General features: G+C 44.6%; 1 protein-coding gene across 3 annotated transcripts in view; it reads right to left on the bottom strand.

Annotated features, from left to right (window-relative positions):
- Positions 1 to 23,476, bottom strand: part of LOC124038045 (rho GTPase-activating protein SYDE2-like) — an 86,966-nt gene that overhangs the window by 27,872 nt on the left and 35,618 nt on the right. For 2 of the 3 annotated variants that reach the window (XM_046353429.1, XM_046353427.1), the window contains exons 3-4: positions 10,577 to 11,772; positions 7,207 to 7,333 (exon numbers count right to left, since the gene is read on the bottom strand). In XM_046353429.1, coding sequence (XP_046209385.1) covers positions 7,207 to 7,333; positions 10,577 to 11,772 — 1,323 coding nt within the window. The remainder of the gene's footprint in view (positions 1 to 7,206; positions 7,334 to 10,576; positions 11,773 to 23,476) is intronic. The other variant, XM_046353428.1, reaches the window with a different exon arrangement.

The following is a 23,476-nucleotide window of genomic DNA, read 5'->3' as shown; positions in this document are numbered from 1 at the left end:
TCACTGCATGGGGAGGGCTGGGCTGGAGTGGAGGGAAGTGGACTGGCGGTATGAAAAATAATTCAAGTTAGCTAGCTGAGCTACAAACTGGGGTCTGTATCCCTGATAAACTAGGCTTGCAAAACAAGGTAATATATGGCAGTCTATGGTAACTTTGGTCATTTATACTTGATTAACCTTTTTAAAAAGTATTAATATATAGTGTAAATGTTTTATATCTGTGTCCATATTGAGTTTCTAGTAGAAAGATCATATGGCTTAAGAGAAAATAGCCTAATTAATGAAAAAAGCATCTAATCAACAATGGAATTCTTTTCTATTAATTCTGCAACTCTTCCAACTATTGACTAACTCACAACTGCCACCAGTTTGGCGTCAATATTTACAACAAAGACATTGTAAAATAAATAAAGTGTGTAAAAATATAAAGCCTCGTATTATTCACTAAGTTGACGGTTTATATTTAGGATAATATTTTACAACTTTGTCATTGTATTTTAAAATCGTATTTAATTATTTTTATATAAACTCAGCAAAGAATTCATAAAAATCCAAATAACTTCCCTTTCATTGTAAAGGGTTTAAACACTATTTCCCATGCTTGTTCAATGAACCATAAACAATTAATGAACATGCACCTGTGGAATGGTTGTTAAAACACTAACAGCTTACTTACTGACGGTAGGAAATTAAGGTCACAGTTATGAAAACATAGGACACTAAAGAGGCCTTTCTGCTGACTCTGAAAAACACAAAAAGAAAGATGCCCAGGGTCCCTGCTCATCTGCGTGAACGTGCCTTAGGCATGCTGCAAGGAGGCATGGGGACTGTAGATGTGACCAGGGCAATAAGTTGCAATGTCCGTACTGTGAAACGCCTAAGAAAGAGCTACAGGGAGACAGGACGGACAACTGATTGTCCTCACAGTGGCACACCATGTGTAACAACACCTGCACAAGATCGGTACATCCGAACATCACAAATGCGGGACAGGTACAGGATGGCAACAACAACTGCCCGAGTTACAGCAGGAACGCACAATCCCTCCATCAGTGCTCAGACTGTTCGCAATAGGCTGAGAGAGGCTGGACTGAGGGCTTGTAGGCCTGTTGTAAGGCAGATCCTCACCAGACATCACGGACAACAACGTCGCCTATGGGCACAAACCCACCCTCGCTGGACCAGACAGGACTGGCAAAAAAGGCTCTTCACTGAAGAGTCACGGATTTGTCTCACCAGGGGTGATGGTCGGATTTGCGTTTATCGTAGAAGAAATGAGCGTTACACCGAGGCCTGTACTCTGGAGCGGAATCGATTTGGAGGTGGAGGGTCCGTCATGGTCTGGGGTAGTGTGTCACAACATCATCAGACTGAGCTTGTTCTCATTGCAGGCAATCTCAACGCTATCTGTTACAAGGAAGACATCCTCCTCCCTCATGTGGTACCCTTCCTGCAGGCTCATCCTGACGTGACCCTCCAGCATGACAATGCCATCAGCCATACTGCTCGTTCTGTGCGTGATTTCCTACAAGACAGGAATGTCAGTGTTCTGCCATGGCGAGCGAAGAGCTCGGATCTCAATCCCATTGAGCACGTCTGGGACCTGTTGGATTGGAGGGCTAGGGCCATTCCGCTCAAATGTCTGGGAACTAGCAGGTGCTTTGGTGGAAGAGTGGGGTACCATCTCACAGCAAGAACTGGCAAATCTGGTACAGTCCATGAGGAGGAGAGGCACTGAAGTACTTAATGCAACTGGTGGTCACACCAGATACTGACTGTTACTTTTGATTTCGACCCCCTCCCCCCTTGTTCAGGAACACATTATTCCATTTCTGTAGTCACGTCTGTGGAACTTGTTCAGTTTGTCTCAGTTGTTGAATCTTATGTTCATACAAATATTTACACGTTACGTTTGCTAAAAATAAACACAGTTGACAGTGAGAGGACGTTTATTTTTTCTGCTGAGTTTAAGGCCACACAGGAGCCCAAAGAAAATTAGGCACCTGTGATAATCTCAAGTACCCAAAAGAGTCTCTGATGGCACAGCTGGTCCTTAACCACTGCGCCACCCGGGAGGCCAAATTCTGGTGGTTTACAGGTAAACATAGAAAGTTAGCAGTAATATAATACCCTCCCTTTGCAAACCTGTAACAACAAGTGAAAAGGGAGTCTCAACTTTCGGGTTTCTTCTTTGGAGCAACTAGCAGCTCAACACACTGGCCTACCTTTCACTGTTCTGTTCATTTTAGAACATCACTGAGGCTTCTCGTTGGCTTCCTGCCAAGCAGAAAGTTGCGTGAAAGGGCTATCCTCTCTCAGATAACTGTCAACTGTCCTTGCATTAGCTACCAGGTGGAGCAACAAGATCAGTCAACCCTTGTGTGGTGTTCGGGTCTGTAAGGACTCATTTTCAATGTTTACTAAAATAAAAATGATACAATGATAGAACCTGAGACTCATTGGCCTTGGCTCATTTTCTGTGAAGCACATGTAATATAACACATTTTCATTGAGTGCACACTGCACCCCCCTACACATGTATATTACATATGTGGTGTTTCGGTCCATTGGAACCGAGGGTAATAATAGTATGGAAAAGTGTGTGTGTAGGTGAAAACAAATACAAATGAAACAAAAAGGTTTGCTGTGTGCCTTCACTCTGTCTTCCTCCTCCCTGGGCCTGATGTTTCAACACAGCACTAATAACCTCCCTGTCCGTCCGTCCGTCCGTCCGTCCGTCCGTCCGTCTGTCTTCCTCCTCCCTGGGCCTGCTGTTTCAACACAGCACTAATAACCTCCCTGTCTGTCTGTCTTCCTCCTCCCTGGGCCTGCTGTTTCAACACAGCACTAATAACCTCCCTGTCTGTCTCTCTTCCTCCTCCCTGGGCCTGATGTTTCAACACAGCACTAATAACCTCCCTGTCTGTCTGTCTTCCTCCTCCCTGGGCCTGCTGTTTCAACATAGCACCATGAACCTGTCTGTCTCCCGCTTCTCTCGCACTCTTTGTAGTGTGTGAAGATGAAGATGACGAGACTGACCCCCCAGCCAGCCCAGGGACCACAAGTCAACAGCAAGCTCAACAGCAGCTTGAAGGAGGAGAAATATGGATGTCAAATGTTTTTTTGAAATTGAGTGGTTTTCTTGCCCAAGGAATGAGCCACCCCGCATGGCTTCCAATGTGATAAGGATGCAACCAGGGCCGATGCGGATGGCGGTTACTCATGTTACTCATGTGCAGGACATAATGTCTTCTTTTGAACTGTTTATCCCAGACACCATTCAGAAAATCATTGTGGACTGCACTCATTTGGAGGGAAGGTATGTTTTTGGAGAGAGACGGAAGGAGATGGACCAAACTCATTTACATGCACACTTTGGGGTTCTTATCCTTGCTGGTGTTTTCAGATCCAATGAGGGAATCCACAGAATCCTTGTGGGATGCAGAAACTGGCAGATACATTGTTGCATGAAAAAGTTCTGGAAAACTTCCCACATTATTTCCAGGATTATCCACTTCGATAACCGCGACACCAGACCAGTTCGGCGGCAGAAGGACAAGCTAGCTGCAAATCAGGTCAGTGTGTGGGACAAGTGGGTGGACCGCCTTCCCCTGTTTTACAACTCTGGGCCCAACGTTACTGTTGATGAGCAGCTTATGCCATTTAGGTGCTGCTGCCCCTTCAGGCAGTACATACCGTCTAAACCCACAAAATATGGAATCAAGATCTGGGCGGCCTGTGATGCTGCTTCATCATATGCGTGGAACTTGCAAGTGTATACGGGGGCCCCAGATGGAGGAGCCCCTGAGAAGAACCAAGGGATGCAGGTTGTCTTGGATGTGACAGGGACATTCTGCTGGCAAACGTGCATTCTTTGGAGAATACAATAGAAGACCTTCGTGGAAGATTAAATGACCAACGGGGCATTCAAAACAGTAATATCTTATGCGTCACAGAGTCGTGGATGAACAACGACACTACCAACATGCGGCTGGTTGGTTATACGCTGCACCGGCAGGATAGAACAGCAGCGTCTGGTAAGACAAGGGGCAACGGACAATGTATTTTTTGTAAATAACCGCTGAAAGAGCTGTATTCCGCTATAAGCAAACAAGAAAACACTCACCCAGAGGCGGCCCTCCTAGTAGCTGTGGACTTTAATGCAGGGAAACTTAAATCCATTTTACAACATTTCTATCAGCATGTTAAATACACGGAACAGGCCTATTTATTCCTCTGAGTTCGTGTTCACGGCTGACACGGCGCTAGTGTCCTATGTGCCAAAGAAAGGCAAAAATGTGGTACTCATGAGTACGCTGCATAGGGATGGGAGAGTCTGTGTGGCCAGGAAACCAGAAATCATAATGGATTACAATGCCACAAAAGGAGGGGTGGACAACTTAGACAAGCTGGTGACTGGCTACAGTTGCAAAAGAAGAACCCTACGCTGGCCACTTGTGATATTCTTCAACATCTTGGACATCTCAGATTACAATGCGGTTGTCATCTGAATGACATTGAACACCGATTGGAACAGAGGGAAGCTCCAGAGGAGACGGCTCTTTCTCGAGGAGCTGGGAAAGGCATTGGTAAGACCTCAAATCCAGAGGAGGCAACATATCCCAAGGACCCCAGCTTCTGCAGCCATCGTGAAGAGGATGCTGGTGCCCCATCCGCCCGACCCATAGATCTAACAACTCCAATACCAGAAGTGTGAGTGATGTTGCATGTGTGTGTGTCTGAATCTCCTACCTTGGCTTGCTGTAACTATATATGTGAGTGAGATGTTAGTAAAATTCCTGAACTAAGTGTTTATCATTCTAGATTGCAGCCGGTAGCAACAAGAAGAAGCGCTGCGATGTATGTGGACCCAAGAAGGACAGGAAGTCACAGTACACATGCATCAAGTGCAAGAAATACATTTGCAACCATACACAGTAAAACTCTGTCCCTCATGTGGTGTATAGACCGGCCTTAATTTGTGTTCAATGGGGCTCATTTATCATTTCCATAAAATACTGTATGTATAATTTGTCCTTCCAATTTGTTCAGATCAAAGCAAAAAACGTCAATGGTGATGAAAACCTTGTCTCATTTATATTTGTTCAAGATAAACACGATTTATTCCACCCATGTTTTGATTATCCAAAAAAAACAGCGCTTTTATTGATAAATGTGATCGAGCAGAGGTAAATGGCACATACTAACCATGTATGCGGTCTATATTGCTTGTAATTGATAGAAGTCTAAGTATAAACATCGGGTGAATAACAAAAACACCACACAAGGGATCCTTGTATAGGCTCCTAGCTATGTTACACAGACTAAAAATAAATTATACTTCAAGAAGAACTTCAAAATGGCCGATGCTGTTACTGACCCCAGTAGGCCTCTCTTTACTGCCTCCCTTGGTTAAGCATTACGGATTCTACAAGCGGGACCAGATGAGTCAGAGGCCTGCCTGGTGGACTGAAACACACAACCGTGACTAAAAGTCAAATGACCAGCTTGTCCCTCCATCTGTGCTCCTGTCTACAGGGGCTGGCGACTGGAGGGCTGCTCTGTGGACACTGGGTCCTGCAAAAGCCTCCCAGCCCTGGAGGAATTGCCCCTGACAATTGTCCCGCATATGCCCCCTTCACCTCCCTCCCTTATTTAAGCCACATCCCAGCTGTTAACACAGACTCTGATTCAATTACAGTACAGATCTGCAAAGTCCAGACTCCTGTTGTCTATGTGTCTATTGACTCCATGTTAACCTACAGAACAAACAAAAAACGTCTGAATGTACATAGCAAAAACTTTATGGGGTGAAACTGAAAGTGCAAGGAGAATCGAACCCCAGAAAATCTGCTGATACAAAAAGAGAGAAAAAATAAATGCAGTTCATTTATGTCAGCTACTGTTCTGTATTCAGAGCATGACAACCATGATGAGGCTGTTTTCTGAAGTTGGTAACTTCGTCTGGGATCAAGGTTTGAAACAAAGGAAGGCCAGGCAGTGCACATGTTTAGCTCTGGCTTGAACTTTGACTTGCTCTTCCTTTACACTACCTCTGCCTTTTAAATTAGCCGCGTGACAAGCCAGCCCTCACCGACTCCTCTTTAGCGCATACATTTGGCATGCTTATTAGCTAGCCTCTCTGTCCCTCTCTCTGGCTGGCCTGACTCCACTCGAGCCACCAACCCCCATACCTTCTATCTACCACCGCTCTCTGCCCAGCCTGACCCAGCCCAGCACAACCACCCTTCCTCTCTTTCTCCCTCACGCCACTTCCTCAGCCCATCTGCAACTGCCGCGCGCTCGGCAGAGCAAATTTAGGCAGCAAGCAAAAACCTACAATCCACGCTATAGTGTTTTAAATGACCCACTCAACTGTTAACTGTGTTCTTTGCTCTGCCATGCATTCAGATCAAAGCAGGCATCATACGAGGACTCCTATATGGGCCTCTTCCCAATCCCACAATGCACGAGGGCTTCCATGGTCTTCCTCTTTTTTTTTTCCGGTGGGAGAAATCCATGAGCAAGTATTTATCTCTTAACGGTCTATTCCCGGAATCTGTATTCATTGGTTGACTGAAGGTGACATGGCAGGAAGATTCTAGAAGCGAACAGATAACCGGTGTTGGCTAATTCAGCCATTTTGAGCAGGATAATATCCTGCATGGGAAAGAGGAAAATTGGACATTCACGCAAGTCCCCACATGTTCAGGCAGAACAAATACAAATATTTAGCAAATTAAATAGTTTGTCACTGACACTGATAGAAACCAGTGAGGAATTACAGTACTTTAAGCAGAGTGAAACTGGGTTATTGTCTCCTCTTGGGTAGATAATGGCAAAACTGTGTGTGTGTGTGTGTGTGTTCCGGAGGTGGTCAGAGTTGTGTGTCTGAACCTGGAAGAGAGGAATGAAGGATTGACCTAAATGCACGTTGGCCTGGATGGTTGGCTGGTTCGTGTGAGGACTCTCCCCTCAGGCAAACTCACATACGGGTGGTATGCTGACTGGAATGCTTTTACTACAAAACACACACACACACACACACACACACACACACACACACACACACACACACACACACACACACACACACACACACACACACACACACACACACACACACACACACACACACACACACACACACACACACACACACTTTTGATATATGTTAGGGGACAGAGGTTGGCAGTGTAATGTTACCTGTGATGACGTTGGTGTCAGGGTAGGTGTTTTCACAGAGCTCCACTCCTAGGCTGTCCCTCTCAAAGGCCTCCCGCAGCTCCTTCTTTACTGCTGCTGAGCCACACAGACGGTAGAGGCCCACAACCTGCAGAAACACACACAAGCAGGTTGAATACATACACACACACACACAACTTGCAAAAACACACACCAAGCTTAAATATTTTCCCAAATATAACCAGGTCATTCACAACCCATACACCCACATACACAATCCGTCTCAATTGGTTCAAGGATTAAAATTTCTCCTTTAACCTGTCCCCTCCCCTTCATCTATACTGATTGAAGTGGATTTAAGAAGTGACATCAATAAGGGACCAAGGCTTTCACCTGGATTCACCTGGTTAGTCTATGACATGGAACGAGCAGGTGTCAGAGCAATGTTTTGTGTATATTCAGCATGACATTCATGTGAGCATTATAATATCACTACAACCCAAAATGAATGTGAAATGCACTCATAAATTAGACAGCAATTTGTTTAGACTACTTTGCATTTGTCTGGGCTTGCTATCAGTAGCCAGCCATCAGCCATGGGTGGAGCATTGCACCATAGGAGTTGAAATGCTCTCTGGGAATCGTAGTATGCTGTGTAAAATCCATTGTTGTTTCTATGGTGTGTAGACTATATTGCAATATAGAAGCTTCAGAAATTAGTTTCAAAGTTTTACAAATTTTGTAATGTCATTTTGGATGCTCTGAGTCTCATATGGTTTTGCATAAGGAAAAGTTTTTTATTTTTTGAAAGAAATTGAATATAGAAGATATTCTACTTGTTATTTTAGTTCTACCAGTTATTAACATATTGTTTTATGTTTAAAAAAAGAAAGCCCAGTGGTTTTTCTGTGACTTTATCTAATCAGTTGCTGTGGTATCATTTCGGAGTATCGTTTTGGTATTGAGTAATGTTTCAGTGTCGACTATCTTGATACTTAACCTGGTATCGAAGTACAGAATTCTGGTATCGTGACAACACTAAGCTGGACACAATATCTATAGGTTTTTACAGACCTACAGGCTCCAACCACATGTCTATACAGGCTACTAGCCACACTGTTAGTGCCTGAGATCTCTCGTTTCTGCCTAGCATTTCTAAACCTCACTCCCTCACACGAGAGGGAGAAAAATGGGCAGATTAGACAAGGATTTAGCTTTGTGCAAAAAGTAAACAGAAGTAACTGGGCACAATGAACAAGTCCATTGAGAGAAAGCTCTACCTTTAGTTTAGGGTCAGTAGAAGCTCAGAGGAGAGAGCAGAGCAGCAGGCGGTGGTGTGACAGTTGCTACTGCACTGCTGAGCAACATACATACACATGTACACACGCACAGGAAATAACGGTCGGTCCTCGTCTTAATTAAAAACAACAGAACGGTTTACTCTGAGTTAGGGACTTTCTGAATGAACCCTGAATGAGCGAGCACACACACACACACACACACACACACACACACACACACACACACACACACACACACACACACACACACACACACACACACACACACACACACACACACACACACACACACACACACACACACACAGGTTGGACCCCTAACTAAGCCAATCAGTAGGGAGTGGAACTTCACAGGTTGAAAAAGGATGGTTGCACCTGCACCATTTACAGATTTCTGACCCCTCGTAACTTCTGATATCAGCTGGCTATTTTTGTCAATATGTCTGGTCGGGATACTGTACTTTCTTAAAGGCATCGGACTCTACTAAACACAAAAAACATGCATTACAGCATCCACACACATTACTCGCTTCTGTGACACCAATCTGCAGTCTTTTCAGAACAGCCACAATCATCCCCAAGTGCCTTAAAAGCTTCAGAGCCCCTCGGGCCATGCATTTGTGGAGACACTGAAACGAGAGTAGTCTCCATCTAGGGATACACATAATTATTTCTAAAGACATGCTATGCTGTTTTGTCTGGCTCTCTCTGCCTGCCTCAGTGACAAGTCCTATAAATCCCTGTGTAATCTGGTGTAGATCCCCCTCCTAACCTCGCTCAGCGTGGGCCCCTGGGGGACCACGGGGGAAAGATGGCTCCAAACTGCATCTAGTGACACATACTCATATCCCCTTAAATAAGCTCTACTATGTCTTCGACATATGTGTGTCTCTTTAAAACAGCAGAGAAAGAGAACAGGAGAGAGAAATGGAGAGAGCGAGAAGGGGAGAGAGAAATAAATGGACTAGTACAAAGAAAACACAGGTAATAAATTAACTTGGCCAGTGGCTAAAACCATTAGCACAACACTGATTGGCCCAAATGCATAGCCACCCCAGTTAGGGACAGTCCCATGGCATGCTCAGTGTCTAGGCCAGACAGCCCCTTTAGAGTAACACGGATAAATGTCCTCTATAAGAACCTGAAGGAAGGTCTACCTATGAGCCTGCTGGTAGCCATATAGTCCCCTTCTCCTACTGAGGGCGAGCCCATGTAGAGCAGTCAGCCAGAGGACTGATAGATGAGCTGTGTTATGTAGTGTAGGAGAGGCCTGGAGAAAGGCCCGACGGAGGTTGCCCACCAAGGACCAGCCACTCAGGGCACCTGCGGCCCGTAGCATCCTCTCTAAGGTGGATGGAATTTCTACGGCAGCAGCCAGACACTTTTACTGCTGGGTGGCATCTCAGCTAATTAGAAGAAACCAGTGCCAAAGGAGAGAGACTAATTAGAGAGTCTGTCTCCTTTGGCACTCGGCATCAAAGAAGAAGACGGGAAGAAGAGGTATAGAGCAGTTCTCATATGGTACATGTGTAGCCAGCCTCCCAATACCTCTCTCTCTCACACACACACACACACACACACACACACACACACACACACACACACACACACACACACACACACACACACACACACACACACACACACACACACACACACACACACACACACACACACACACACACACACACACACACACACACACACACACACACACACACACACACACACACACACACACACACACACACACACACACAAACGGCCAATTGCAACATGAAAACAAGAAGGCCTGTTATGTGATGCATGGTCTAATGTCTGCCACTCAACCAGAATCATCCAGAACTCGCCTCTGGGCATGTTCCTCTCTCACCGAATGCTGAGTAGCCAGGCCACTCACTCAGCTTGCTGTCACAATATGAAAGCACTGTACTGGATATTCCTTGCCAAAATCAGTAGTTGCCTAACTAAGAAAGTCCAAGATCTAAATAAGGGTTCTCTGACAGTCCAAGACCTGTGGGCCACATTTTCTTTGTTGGACATAAAAGGCTGTAAAAACATTAAACATTAACACCATAAACTGAACTCACCTGGCAGCCTCTCTTCTCGATCTCCGTGATGCACTTCTCGATGAGCAGGGGCAGCATGAGTCCTGTGTTTTCCCTCACAACCACCCTCCAGGCCTCCACCCCAAACATCTGTGGCTCCCGGTCCCCATTGTAGCCTCCATCCAGGGAGTTCTGCCACTGCTCCATCAGGTTCAGCTTCACGTAGATCAGGCCTCGAGGCTCCAGCTTCACCGCCAGCTGATGACTCCTGGTCACCCTGAAGAGTGCCGGTAACACCACTGTGCCGTAACAGCACACCCGGTTCTTCTTGGGTGTGGGGTCCCAGCTGAACACCACTAGTTTCAGGTGCTGGGCGTTCTCCAGCTCAATGTTGAAGGTGTGGTCCATGTCTAGGAAGGTGGTCCGACAGGTGAGCAGGGCAGTGCGCGCCTTGTTGACCGAGTCCACCTGGATGGCACAGTAGACGTCTCGGGAGTCGAAGCGTGGTGGCTTGAGGTCCTCGGCGCCGTAGAAGTGCAGGCTCATCAGGCCAGAGATGTATTGGGTGCACTTGGGCTGTTCTGTGAAGGCGTAGTGGCGGAACGCGTCAATGTCTAGTTCTGTGCCGTGCAGCCTGGGGTTGCCACTTCCTCCCGTTACTCCTCCTGCTCCTGTTCTCTCTCCTCCTCCAGTGGCTGGGTCTTTCTCCTTCCCATTGCCTCCCTTGGCCTCTGAGGACCCGTGCTTCCCAGACTTGGTCACCAGTTCTGGGGAGTCCCCGTCACTGAGGTAGCCCCCCTTGCTAGCCGACTTGGAGGTCCCGCTGCTCTTCTTCTTCTTACTGTAGCTTTGTTGCGTCGACACACTGCTGTCCAGGTGATACCTCGTGATCACATTATGGCTAGCCACCGCCCCCTGCCCACCCCTTGGGGACAACCTGGGAGGAGCTGGGCCTGGTTCTGACCCGCAATTGTTTTTGGGACACTGGGTCCTTGTCTTTAAGATGCTGCTCTCGCTGGCTCCGTTGCAGCTGCTGTTGTTGTTTTTGCTAGGGGTCCCTTTTACGCTGAGCTTGCGGCTGAGTTCTGGAAGCTTCTTCATCTTCATGGAGAGTTTCCTGACAGTGCGTGGAGACTTGATCCTGTCCGGGAATGACCAGTTGAGGGAGCTTCCCTTTTTGGCAGGGTTGAGGCCTGAGGGCGGCGGGAAGTCAGGGATGGCCAGGTCAGGGGCTTCTGCTGCAGGGAAACAACCAGGACAGAGAGAGCGGTAGACATCATTTTAAACTATGAAAATACACCAAGATAATAGATTACCAAGATAATACACCAAGATAACACTCAACCTCGTGGCACTAAAGAAGGGCACTGGAAAGATTTCTTAAATTCATTTTTTGCCATGTACTTACTGTATACAGTTGAGGTCAGGAGTCAATAAAACTCATTTTTCAACACCTCCACAAATATCTTGTTAACAAACTATAGTTTTGGCAAGTCGGTTAGGACATCTACTTTGTGCATGACACAAGTAATTTTCCAACAATTGTTTACAGACAGATTATTTCACTTATAATGCACTGTATCACAATTCCAGTGGGTCAGAAGTTTACAAACACTAAGTTGACTGTGCCTTTAAAAAGCTTGGAATATTCCAGAAAATTATGTCATGGCTTAGAAGCTTTTGATAGGCTAATTGACATCATTTGAGTCAATTGGAGGTGTACCTGGGGATGTAATTTAAGGCCGACCTTCCAACTCAGTGCCTCTTTGCTTGACATCATGGGAAAATCAAAATAAATCAGCCAAGACCTCAGAAAAAAATGGTAGACCTTCACAAGTCTAGTGTTCAAATGCCTGAAGGTACCACGTTCATCTGTACAAACAATAGTATGCAAGTATAAACACCATGGGACCAGGCAGCCGTCATACCGCTCAGGAAGGAGACGTGTTCTCTCTCCTAGAAATGAACATACATTGGTGCCAAAAGTGCAAATCAATCCCAGAACAACAAAGGACCTTGTGAGGATGCTGGAGGAAACAGGTACAGAAGTATCTATATCCACAGTAAAACAAGTCCTATGAAATAAATCACTACTATTATGCTGACATTTCAAATTCTCAAAATAAAGTGGTGATCCTAACTGACCTAAAACAGGCAATATTTACTAGGATTAAATGTCAGGAATGGTGAAAAATGGAGTTAAAATGAATTTGGCTTAGGTGTATGTAAACTTCCCACTTCAACTGTAAATCAGTGTTTAGCTTTTCACGTTGTGAGCAAAGATTAGACATCTGACATTTAGACAGGGGTTTAAATTAGACTAATATGGGACTAAATTCAATCGCATTACACTGTTGGCAACCACTTGTATACCAGGTCAGACCATGACAAACTTCAAAATTGAAAAAAAAATAGGTCAGCCCTTAGCTAATAATTCATTCTAGTGTTGTGTTTAATTGAATTAAATGCTGGGGAAATTCAAATTTGATTACGCCAGATCTTATTAGCAAAGGTGCACGCAAGCCACGGCTGAAACAAACTGCTTCACAAAGAGGAATGCTTCACGGCCACGGCTGAAACAAACTGCTTCACAAAGAGGAATGCTTCACGGCCACGGCTGAAACAAACTGCTTCACAAAGAGGAATGCTTCACGGCCACGGCTGAAACAAACTGCTTCACAAAGAGGAATGCTTCACACCACGGCTGAAACAAACTGCTTCACAAAGAGGAATGCTTCACGGCCACGGCTGAAACAAACTGCTTCACAAAGAGGAATGCTTCACGGCCACGGCTGAAACAAACTGCTTCACAAAGAGGAATGCTTCACGGCCACGGCTGAAACAAACAGCTTCACAAAGAGGAATGCTTCACGGCCACGGCTGAAACAAACTGCTTCACAAAGAGGAATGCTTCACGGCCACGGCTGAAACAAACTGCTTCACAAAGAGGAATGCTTCACGGCCACGGCTGAAACAAACTGCTTCACAAAGAGGAATGGTTCACGGCGCAAGGCTAACATTACTGAAGGCAGTCTGTTACTCTAGGTGTAGATACTGTATGTCTGGTATGCATCTATAACTTGCCTAACAGGGATATGAACTTACATTCAGGAATGTTAGTCAGAGACAAGACAGAAGCTGTCACGGCCGTCGTTCAAGGAAGACCAAAGCGCAGCGTGGTGAGCGTACATTCTTTGACTTGTTAAAATGTCGCCACAAACAAGAAATAACAAAACACGACCGTGAAGCTTACAAGGGCTATTGTACCCCTGACAAAGACAAATTCCCACAATGACAAAAGGGGAAAAGGCTGCCTAAGTATGATTCCCATTCAGGGACAACGATAGACAGCTGTCCCTGATTGAGAACCATACCCGGCCAAAACATAGAAATACAAAAACATAGAAAACAGATCATAGAATGCCCACCCAAATCACACCCTGACCAAACCAAATAGAGACATAAAAAGGTTATATAAGGTCAGGGAGTGACAGTACCCCCGCAAAACCTGAACCTATAGGGGAGGGTCCGGGTGGGCATCTATCCGTGGTGGCGGCTCAGGCCGGGCTAGCCTCAGGCCAGGCTAGCTACAGCATAGATCAGGGATGGGCAAGTTTGCTGCAATTCTACACATTTTGCCATGGGGTGGAGAGAAATGTTTGCAGTTTTAATTATTATATCTGAGTGAGACGGACTTACAAAATCAATGGGAGCCGCCCGGCCGGTAATTTGACCATGATAACAAGTTCAGATAGCTGGCTGCTAATCTAATTTAGCAATCTAAAAATTTTGACTGACATAACAAGAGAGAAACTGCTGATGCACAACCCCATTTCGAAATGGTACCTTCTGTATTCTACTATTCTTCTATGGTATATTGGCGATCACACAATTGAATGTGCATCCTGCCACCTACTAATACGAGATGAAATCAGGATTCCCCAACAAACGGAAATATAAACAAACGGACAATAAATAAATAAATAAAACAACAGATCTGATCCCTACACGAGCTCAAGGGGAACCTGGGAGGGCGGGTCTTCTGGCGTCAGTACCCCTTGCAAGTCTTTCCTTGAGTCCCAAAAACTTTTCTGCTGCAGCCATAATAATGCCTAGTTTCTTCCACTTTTTTGAGACCTGTGCTGTACAGTTTCTAACTGTGGCAATGAACGCAACGCAAATCCACCTTTTTAACACACATGGTATCTCTTGTCTGGCAGCAATCAAACTACTATTATAACTCGCAACAAGTTCAGACCCTGAGTTCAAACATTTTATGGGGGATTGATCGGAGGTCCTTCAAACGTGGGGTCGCGGGTTGCATGCCGGCAGTTGCCCATTCCTGGACCGGGTGCTTGAGCCCTTTCAAATGTAAAATAGTGCTTTTCCATTCGCTTTCTAAATGGGATTTACTCCCTTCTTCGTTACCCTCTTCCCTTTCCACGCACTACAGGGAAAATACCTTCAGCTTCAAGGGAGATGATGCCCAAAACATGTAACATGGTGGAAAATGATGGAAAATAAGTATTTGGTCAATAACAAAAGTTTCTCAATACTTTTATATGCCCTTTGTTGGCCATGACAGAGGTCAAATGTTTTCTGTAAGTCTTCACAAGGTTTTCACACACTGTTGCTGGTATTTTGGCCCATTCCTCCATGCAGATATCCTCTAGAGCAGTGATTTTTGGGGGCTGTTGCTGGGCAAAACGGACTTTCAACTCCCTCCAACGATTTCTATGGGGTTGAGATCTGGAGACTGGCTAGGCCACTCCAGGACCTTGAAATGCTTCTTACAAAGCCACTCCTTCGTTTCCCGGACGGTGTGTTTGGGATCATTGTCATGCTGAAAGACCCAGCCATGTTTCATCTTTAATGCCCTTGCTGATGGAAGGTTTTCACTCAAAATCTCACGATACATGGCCCCATTCATTATTTCCTTTACACGGATCAGTCGTCCTGGTCCCTTTGCAGAAAAACAGGCCCAAAGCATGATGTTTCCACCCCCATGCTTCACAGTAGGTATGGTGTTCTTTGGATGCAACTCAGCATTCTTTGTCCTCCAAACACAACGAGTTGAGTTTTTACCAAAAAGTTATATTTTGGTTAATTTCTGACCATATTACATTCTCCCAATCTTCTTCTGGATCATTCAAATGCTCTCTAGCAAACTTCAGACGGGCCTGGACATGTACTGGCTTAAGCAGGGGGACACGTCTGGAACTGCAGGATTTGAGTCCCTGGCGGCGTAGTGTGTTACTGATGGTAGGCTTTGTTACTTTTGTCCCAGCTCTCTGCAGGTCATTCACTAGGTCCTCCCGTGTGGTTCTGGGATTTTTGCTCACTATAGATAGCGTGTCTCGAGTGAGCCATGTTTCAGTGAAACAAAGAACGTTACAATCTCTGATGTCTTTCTGGAAGACAACCCTTGCTCGGATTTCGTCTACCTTGTTGTCAAGAGACTGGACATTGGCGAGTAGTATGCTCGGGAGCGGTGCGCGATGTGCCTGTCTACGGAGCCTGACCAGAAGACCGCTCCGTCTGCCCCTTCTACGGCGCCGTTGTTTTTTGGTCACCGGCTGGGATCCGATCCATTGTCCTGGGTGGTAGGCCAAACAGAGGATCCGCTTCGGGAAAGTCATATTCCTGGTCGTAATGTTGGTGAGTTGACGTTGCTCTTGTATACAATAGTTCCTCCCGACTGTGTGTAATAAAACCTAAGATTACCTGGGGTAACAATGTAAGAAATAACACAAAAAAATACTGCACAGTTTCCTAGGAATTCTAAGCGAGGCGGCTATCTCTGTCAGCGCTGGAAGTACATGCCAAGATTGTAGCGTCATATCCAAGAAGACTCAATGCTGTAATTGCTGCCAAATGTGCTTCAACAAAGTACTGAGTAAAGGGTCCTTCTGTAGCTCAGTTTTATAAATTAGCATTTCGTTCTTGCTTTGTCATTATAGTGGGTTGATGTCCACCCATATAGAATGTGTGATGACTGTAAGTCGCTTTGGATAAAAGCGTCTGCTAAATGGCATATACTTATGTAAATGTGATATTTCAGTTTTTATAAATTAGCAACATTTCTAAAACCTGTTCTTGCTTTGTCATTATAGGGTATTGTGATGTCATTATGGGGTATTGTGATGTCATTATAGGGTATTGTGAGGGCATTGTGATGTCATTATAGGGCATTGTGATGTCATTATAGGGTATTGTGATGTCACTATAGGGTATTGTGATGTCACTATAGGGCATTGTGATGTCATTATGGGGTATTGTGATGTCATTATGGGGTATTGTGATGTCATTATGGAGTATTGTGATGTCATTATGGGGTATTGTGATGTCATTATGGGGTATTGTGATGTCATTTATAGGGTATTGCGATGTCATTATGGAGTATTGTGATTAGATTGATGAGGGAAAAAAAACGATTTAATACATATTAGAATAAAGCTGAAAAGCAACAAAATGTGTAAAAAGTCAAGGTATCTGAATACTTTCCGAAGGCTCGGTATATTGAACCTAAAACACTCACCAGTGTTTGATTTGGTGCACTGCAGTACTAGTATCTACATTCATGGCCACCGAACACAGTCAATAACTAGTACAAGTAAAACAAAAACTTGATTTAATTTCTTCAACATTGTATTACTTTCTGGGCACAATTCTTTTCCAGTTGAAAATAAGACATTAAATCACTTGAAAACAGGCTACAATGTGCCTATTCTCTCTTTACAGTTCTGTGTATCATTCCATTTTTCTGTTTTCAAACTGCAAGTTCCTCCACAGTGCTGAGACAAAGGAGTCATTCTATTGGCTAATCACTGAAAGAGAGCAAAGCAGAGGGAGAGAGAGGGAGTCAGAAAGAGGGTGAGAAAAAGAGGCAAGATAAAGTACGAGAGGGAATAGGAGTAAAAGAGAGATGAGAGTAACATTTTTTAGAGAAGATGACAACATCCCCTGCTCTATTTTCAGAGAGGCCTGCTGTGCTATTCTGGTGAGGGATAAAAGCTTTGCATGCTTTGGTTCGGCTGGCGCCGAGCTGAACTCGGTTAGGCGAACCGAACGAGTGTGCTCCATACTCCCTTAAAAGAACTTCACTTGAAAAAAAGAGACAAAGCAGCAACAGTACTGTTTGTCCGTCATGAGACTCCGCGGCCTGTATACTCTTCCCTCAAAATAGTCCGAATTAATCTGAGATACTCAAGAAATCTGTCATTACTGTAACTCAAGAAATCTGTCATTCATTTTGACGTGTTTGACAAGCGGATTAAAATGTTTGGTGCAGTATTTCTCAAGTGACAAAATGTGCATGAAAACAAATCATCTATTGTTGAATGACAGCAAATATATAATTGAAGAACCCCTACTGTTGACCGACGAAAGGGCGTGGACTTTGGCTCCGTAATTCGACCGAAGACCAAAACGAGAAAACCCGTCACAAAATGGCATCATTATATATGCACGGAATGTTTCTAACTGTTTTGGATGGGAATCAGGCAGACACCTTAAGAGGGAGGCAGTGTATGGGCAGAGGAGGAGTAAGAGGGAAGCAAGGAGGGGCCAGAGGAGGTGTCAGAGGCTGTAGAAAAGGGGCAACACGGGGGAAAGAATAATGCAGGGTGGGTTGCTGCATGCATGGAGAGGTGCAAAGGGGGAGGTATGGAGTATGGGGGGGACAAAGGCACCCCTTGTCCTGAGAATCAGAGGCCTGGCCAGTGAAAAGGGGTGTTCTGACATTCCATAATAAACCATGTTTAGGCTCCCTTCCTTTTCCTCTGGCTGCTGAACATACTTCCCTGTCAGCTCATGCTTCATCACAACAACAAACACCAACACAGAGGGGGGGGGGGGGCTCTGGAAGAAGTGCCAAACAACATCTAAAGTTGGGCCATGTCCCAGATATTGAGGTTTAGGTTTGGCCAAACTCACGACTCACACGTTCGACTCACACGTTTCGACCAATCAGACTGCGTACCCCAAAACGAATCGTTTCATAATTCCCCCATAATAAAAAAAACGTGTTAAGTGTCTGTTCAAAATCATTGTCTTATTTGAAATCTGTTTTCAGATTAGTACATGATGTGGAAATGTCTTCTGCAATCATCCAAAATCTAATGGTATAAACAGAACCCTCATCCACAACAGCCAACCGGGTCAAATCAGGTGGATATAACATTTACCAAGTATAATAATATTACCTAAAAAAAACATTTCCAATGACTACTGTGCTGTTTTCCATAGTTCCCTCACAGCTCTCTTCTGTAGCCATTCACCCTCTGGCAACAGCAGAGACAGAAGGAAAGACACCCTCTACCTGATATTCAGGGGAGCTGTTTGATACTTAACATCGTGGGGTCATGTTCATAAGGTCAAAGGGCGAAGGGTTGCATTCCACCCGCTGGAACCGGAGCTGAGTGACCAGTGTCACCCCCCCTCCATACCCCCGTACCCTCTGTGACCCCCAGGCCGACCCCAGGCAGCCTGCCACTGACACCTCTCACAAAGAGCAGGAATTTATGGCCCTTGGCTTGATTGCCTGTAACAATGTTCTGGGCCCAGACAGCTGCTAAGAGAGGGAACGGTCTGTTTATTTTCGAAGGACTGTGGTGTGTGTGTGTGTGTGTGTGTGTGTGTGTGTGTGTGTGTGTGTGTGTGTGTGTGTGTGTGTGTGTGTGTGCAGGTTTTTTTTCCGGAATAAAAATGGGGCTTAGGTGGTGGGCGTGGCCATGGGCGTGGCCATGGGTGTGGCCAATGGTGCAGTCGCCAACCTAACATTTTAGAGGCCCTCCTGGCCGCAGTGACAATATTAATCTGTTTTAAAGTTTTTCCTGCACTTCTACACATTTTGCCATGTGGGGGAGATACCATGATACAGTTTAATACACATTTTGCCATGTGGTGGAGATACCATGATACAGTTTAATGCACATTTCCTGCAATTCTACACATTTTGCCATGTGGTGGAAATACCATGATACAGTTTAATACACATTTTGCCATGTGGTGGAGATACCATGATACAGTTTAATGCACATTTCCTGCAATTCTACACATTTTGCCATGTGGTGGAGATACCATGATACAGTTTAATACACATTTCCTGCAATTCTACACATTTTGCCATGTGGTGGAGATACCATGATACAGTTTAATGCACATTTCCTGCGTTGCCATCAAAATATATTGTAAATATATGTATTTATAACCCTTGACTTTTTTCCACATTTTCTTGTGTTACAGCCTAAATTTCAAATGGATTAAATGGAGATTTTGTGTCTGGCCTACACACAATACCCCATAATGTCAAAGTGGAAACAGCTCAGCAGCTCAGCCACCACCATGAGGCCAATGGTGACCGTTACAGAGTTCATTGGCTGTGATAGGAGAAAACTGAGGATGTATCAACAACATTATAGTTACTCCACAATACTAACCTAAATGACAGAGTGAAAAGGAAGAAGCTTGTACAGAATAAAAATATTCCAAAACATGCATCCTGTTTGCAATAAGGCACTAAAGTAAAACTGAAATAAATTAACTTTATGTCCTGAATACAAAGCACTATGTTTGGGGCAAATCCAGCAAAACACATCAGTATGTACCACTCTTCATATTTTCAAGCATGGTGGTGGCTGCATCATGTTATGGGTATGCTTGTCATCGGCAAGGACTAGGGAGTTTTTTAGGATAAAAATAAATGAAACAGCGCTAAGCACAGGTAAAATCCTAGAAGAAAACAGGGTCAGCAGGGCAATAACCTAAAACACAGGGCCAAATCTACACTGGAGTTGCTTATCAAGACGACATTGAATGTTCCTGAGTGGCCTAGTTACAGTTTTGACTTAAATCGGCTTGAAAATCTATGGAAAATGGCTGTCTAGCAATGATCAACAACCACCTTGACAGAGCTTGACATTTTTTTTGAAGAAAAATGTGCAAATATTGTACAATCCAGGAGTGCAAAGCTCTTAAACACTTACCCAGAAAGACTCACAACTCAAATCGCTGCCAACGGTGACACAGGGTTGTGAATACTTATGTAAATGAGATATTTATGTTTTCCATTTGTCATTTAAGGGGTATTGTGTGTAACACAACAACATGTGGAATAAGTCAAGGGGTATGAATACTCCCTGAAGCCACTGTATACACTGAACAAAAACAAACACAACAATTTTAAAGATTTTTACTGAGTTACAGTTCAAATGAGGTAAATCAGTCAATTGAAATGAATTCATTAAGCTCTAATCTATGGAGTTCACATGATTGGGAATAAAGATATGCATCTGTTGAGCACAGATACCTGAAAAAAAGGTAGGAGCATGGATAAGAAACCAGTGATCTGATGTGACCACAATTTTTCTCATGCATCTCCTTTGCATATAATTGATCAGGCTGTTGATTGTGGAATGTTGTCCCACTCCTCTTCTATGGCTGTGCGAAGTTGCTGGATATTGGTGGGAACTGGAACACGCTGTCGTACACGTCAATCCAGAGCATCCCGAACATGCTCAGTGGGTGACATGTCTGGTAACTTATTGGTATTGCTTTTAATCTTTTTAAATGAATTTATCTTATTAACACTTTGTTCTAGCTAGCTATTTGTGTAGGTAGCTATCAAGTAAACGCAATGATAATAGTTAGGCCATGGAAGAACTGGGACATTTTCAGTTACAAGGAATTGTTTACAGATCCTTGCGACATGGGGCCGTGCATTATCATGCTGAAACATGAGGTGATGGTAGCGGACGAATGGCACGACAATGAGCCTCAGGATCTCGTCCCGGTATCTCTGTGCATTCAAATTGCCATCAATAAAATGCAATTGTGTTCGTTGTCCGTAGCTTCTGCTGGCCCATACCATAACCCCACCTCCACCATGGGGCACTCAGTTCACAATGTTAACATCAGCAAATCCACTCACAGAACGCCATACATGGTGTCTGCCATCTGCCCTGTACAGTTGAAATAGGGATTCATCCGTGAAGAGCACACTTCTCCAGCATGCCAGCGGCCGCCAAAGGTGAGCATTTGCCCACTGAAGTCGGTTTACGATACCAAACTGCAGTCAAGGCAAGACCCTGGTGAGGACGACGAGCACGCAGATGTGCTTCCCTGAGACCATTTCTGACAGTTTATGCAGAAATTATTTGGTTGTGCAAACCCACAGTTTCATCAGCTGTCCGGGTGGCTGGTCTCAGACGATCCCACAGGTGAAGAAGCAGGATGTGGAGGCTGGCGTGATTACACGTGGTCTAGGCTGTGAGGCTGGTTGGACATACTGCCTAATTCCCTAAAATGACAATGGAAGAGGCTTATGGTAGATAAATTAACATTCAATATTCTGGCAACAGCTCTGGTAGACATTCCTGCAGTCATTATGCAAATTGCCTACTCCCTTGAGACATCTGTGGCATTGTGTTGTATGACAAAACTGCACATTTTAGAGTGGCCTTTTATTGTTCCCAGCACAAGGTGCACCTGTGTAATGATCATGCTGTTAAATCAGCTTCCTGATATGCCACACATGTCATGTGGATGGATTATCTTGGCAAAGGAGAAATGCTCACTAACGGGGATGTAAACAAATGTGTGTACAACATTTTAGAGAAATAAGCTTTTTGTGGGTCTGGAAAATTTCTGAGATGTTTTATTTCAGCTCATAAAACATGGAACACTTTACATGCATTCATATTTTTGCTCAGTCATTCAAACTATTTTTTCAACCACTCCACAAATGTCTTGTTAACAAACTATGGGTAAAAAAAGTCGGTCCGGGCATCTACTTTGTGCATGACAAGTAATTTTTCCAACAATTGTTTACAGACAGATTATTTCACTGTATCACAAACTCTTTGGCATGAATGCCAAGCATCACGTTTGGAGGAAACCTTGCACCATCCCTATGGTGAAGCATGGTGGTAGCAGCATCATGCTGTGGGGATGTTTTTCAGTGGCAGGGAGTGTGAGACTAGTCAGGATCAAGGCAAAGATGAATGGAGCACAGAGATCAGAGCACACAGGACCTCAGACTGGGGTGAAGGTTCACCTTTCAATAGGACAACAACCCTAAGCACACAGCCAAGACAACGCAGGAGTGGCTTCGGGACAAGTCTCAATGTCCTTGAGTGGTTCAGCCAGAGTCCGGACTTGAACCCGGTCGAACATCTCTGGAGAGACCTGAAAATAGCTGTGCAGCGACGCTCCCCATCCAACCTGGCAGAGCTTGAGAGGATCTGCAGAGAAGAATTGGAGAAACTCCCCATCCAATATGACAGAGCTTGAGAGGATCTGCAGAGAAGAATTGGAGAAACTCCCCATCCAACATGACAGAGCTTGAGAGGATCTGCAGAGAAGAATTGGAGTAACTCCAATTAGGAAAATAATCGTTTGTCACAGCAGGAAAATAATCCTACAGCAAAATGTTAATTACTATGTGGATTATAGTTAAATGGACATTTTTTGTAGGGGTTGATACATTTTCCATTAGGGCAAATCAATTCTGACATTTTTAAGTGGAAATTTCAAAACTTTAGAAGCCTTTTTAAACCTTGAACACACAAGTTTGCATTTCTGGCTGCGCATGAAAGTTCTCAGCAACAGAAGAGGGATCAAATTAAGATCCAACATCTGTATATAAGGAATAGGATGCCATTTGGGATGCAGCGAGAGACTCTACTGTATTGGTGGCACCATATTCCCTATATATTGCACTACTTTTGACTAAAGGGTGCCAGTTTGGATGCAACAATAGCCAGGCATGCAGGCAATCTCTTCCTGGTCTCATTTGCACAGCAACATGGCTACCTGCCAATGCAGCTTGTCCTGCTCTCTATGTAGGCTAAGGAAGCTACTACAACAGGAATTTCATCTCAGCCCAGACCTCCTCTGTATCTCCAGCAACAGGGTGTGCGTGCGTGCATGCACAAGTGTATT

This window comes from Oncorhynchus gorbuscha, linkage group LG06 (assembly GCF_021184085.1).
Source record: "Oncorhynchus gorbuscha isolate QuinsamMale2020 ecotype Even-year linkage group LG06, OgorEven_v1.0, whole genome shotgun sequence".
NCBI classification, from domain to species: domain Eukaryota; kingdom Metazoa; phylum Chordata; class Actinopteri; order Salmoniformes; family Salmonidae; genus Oncorhynchus; species Oncorhynchus gorbuscha.
This window is presented reverse-complemented; position numbering and strand designations above follow the sequence as displayed.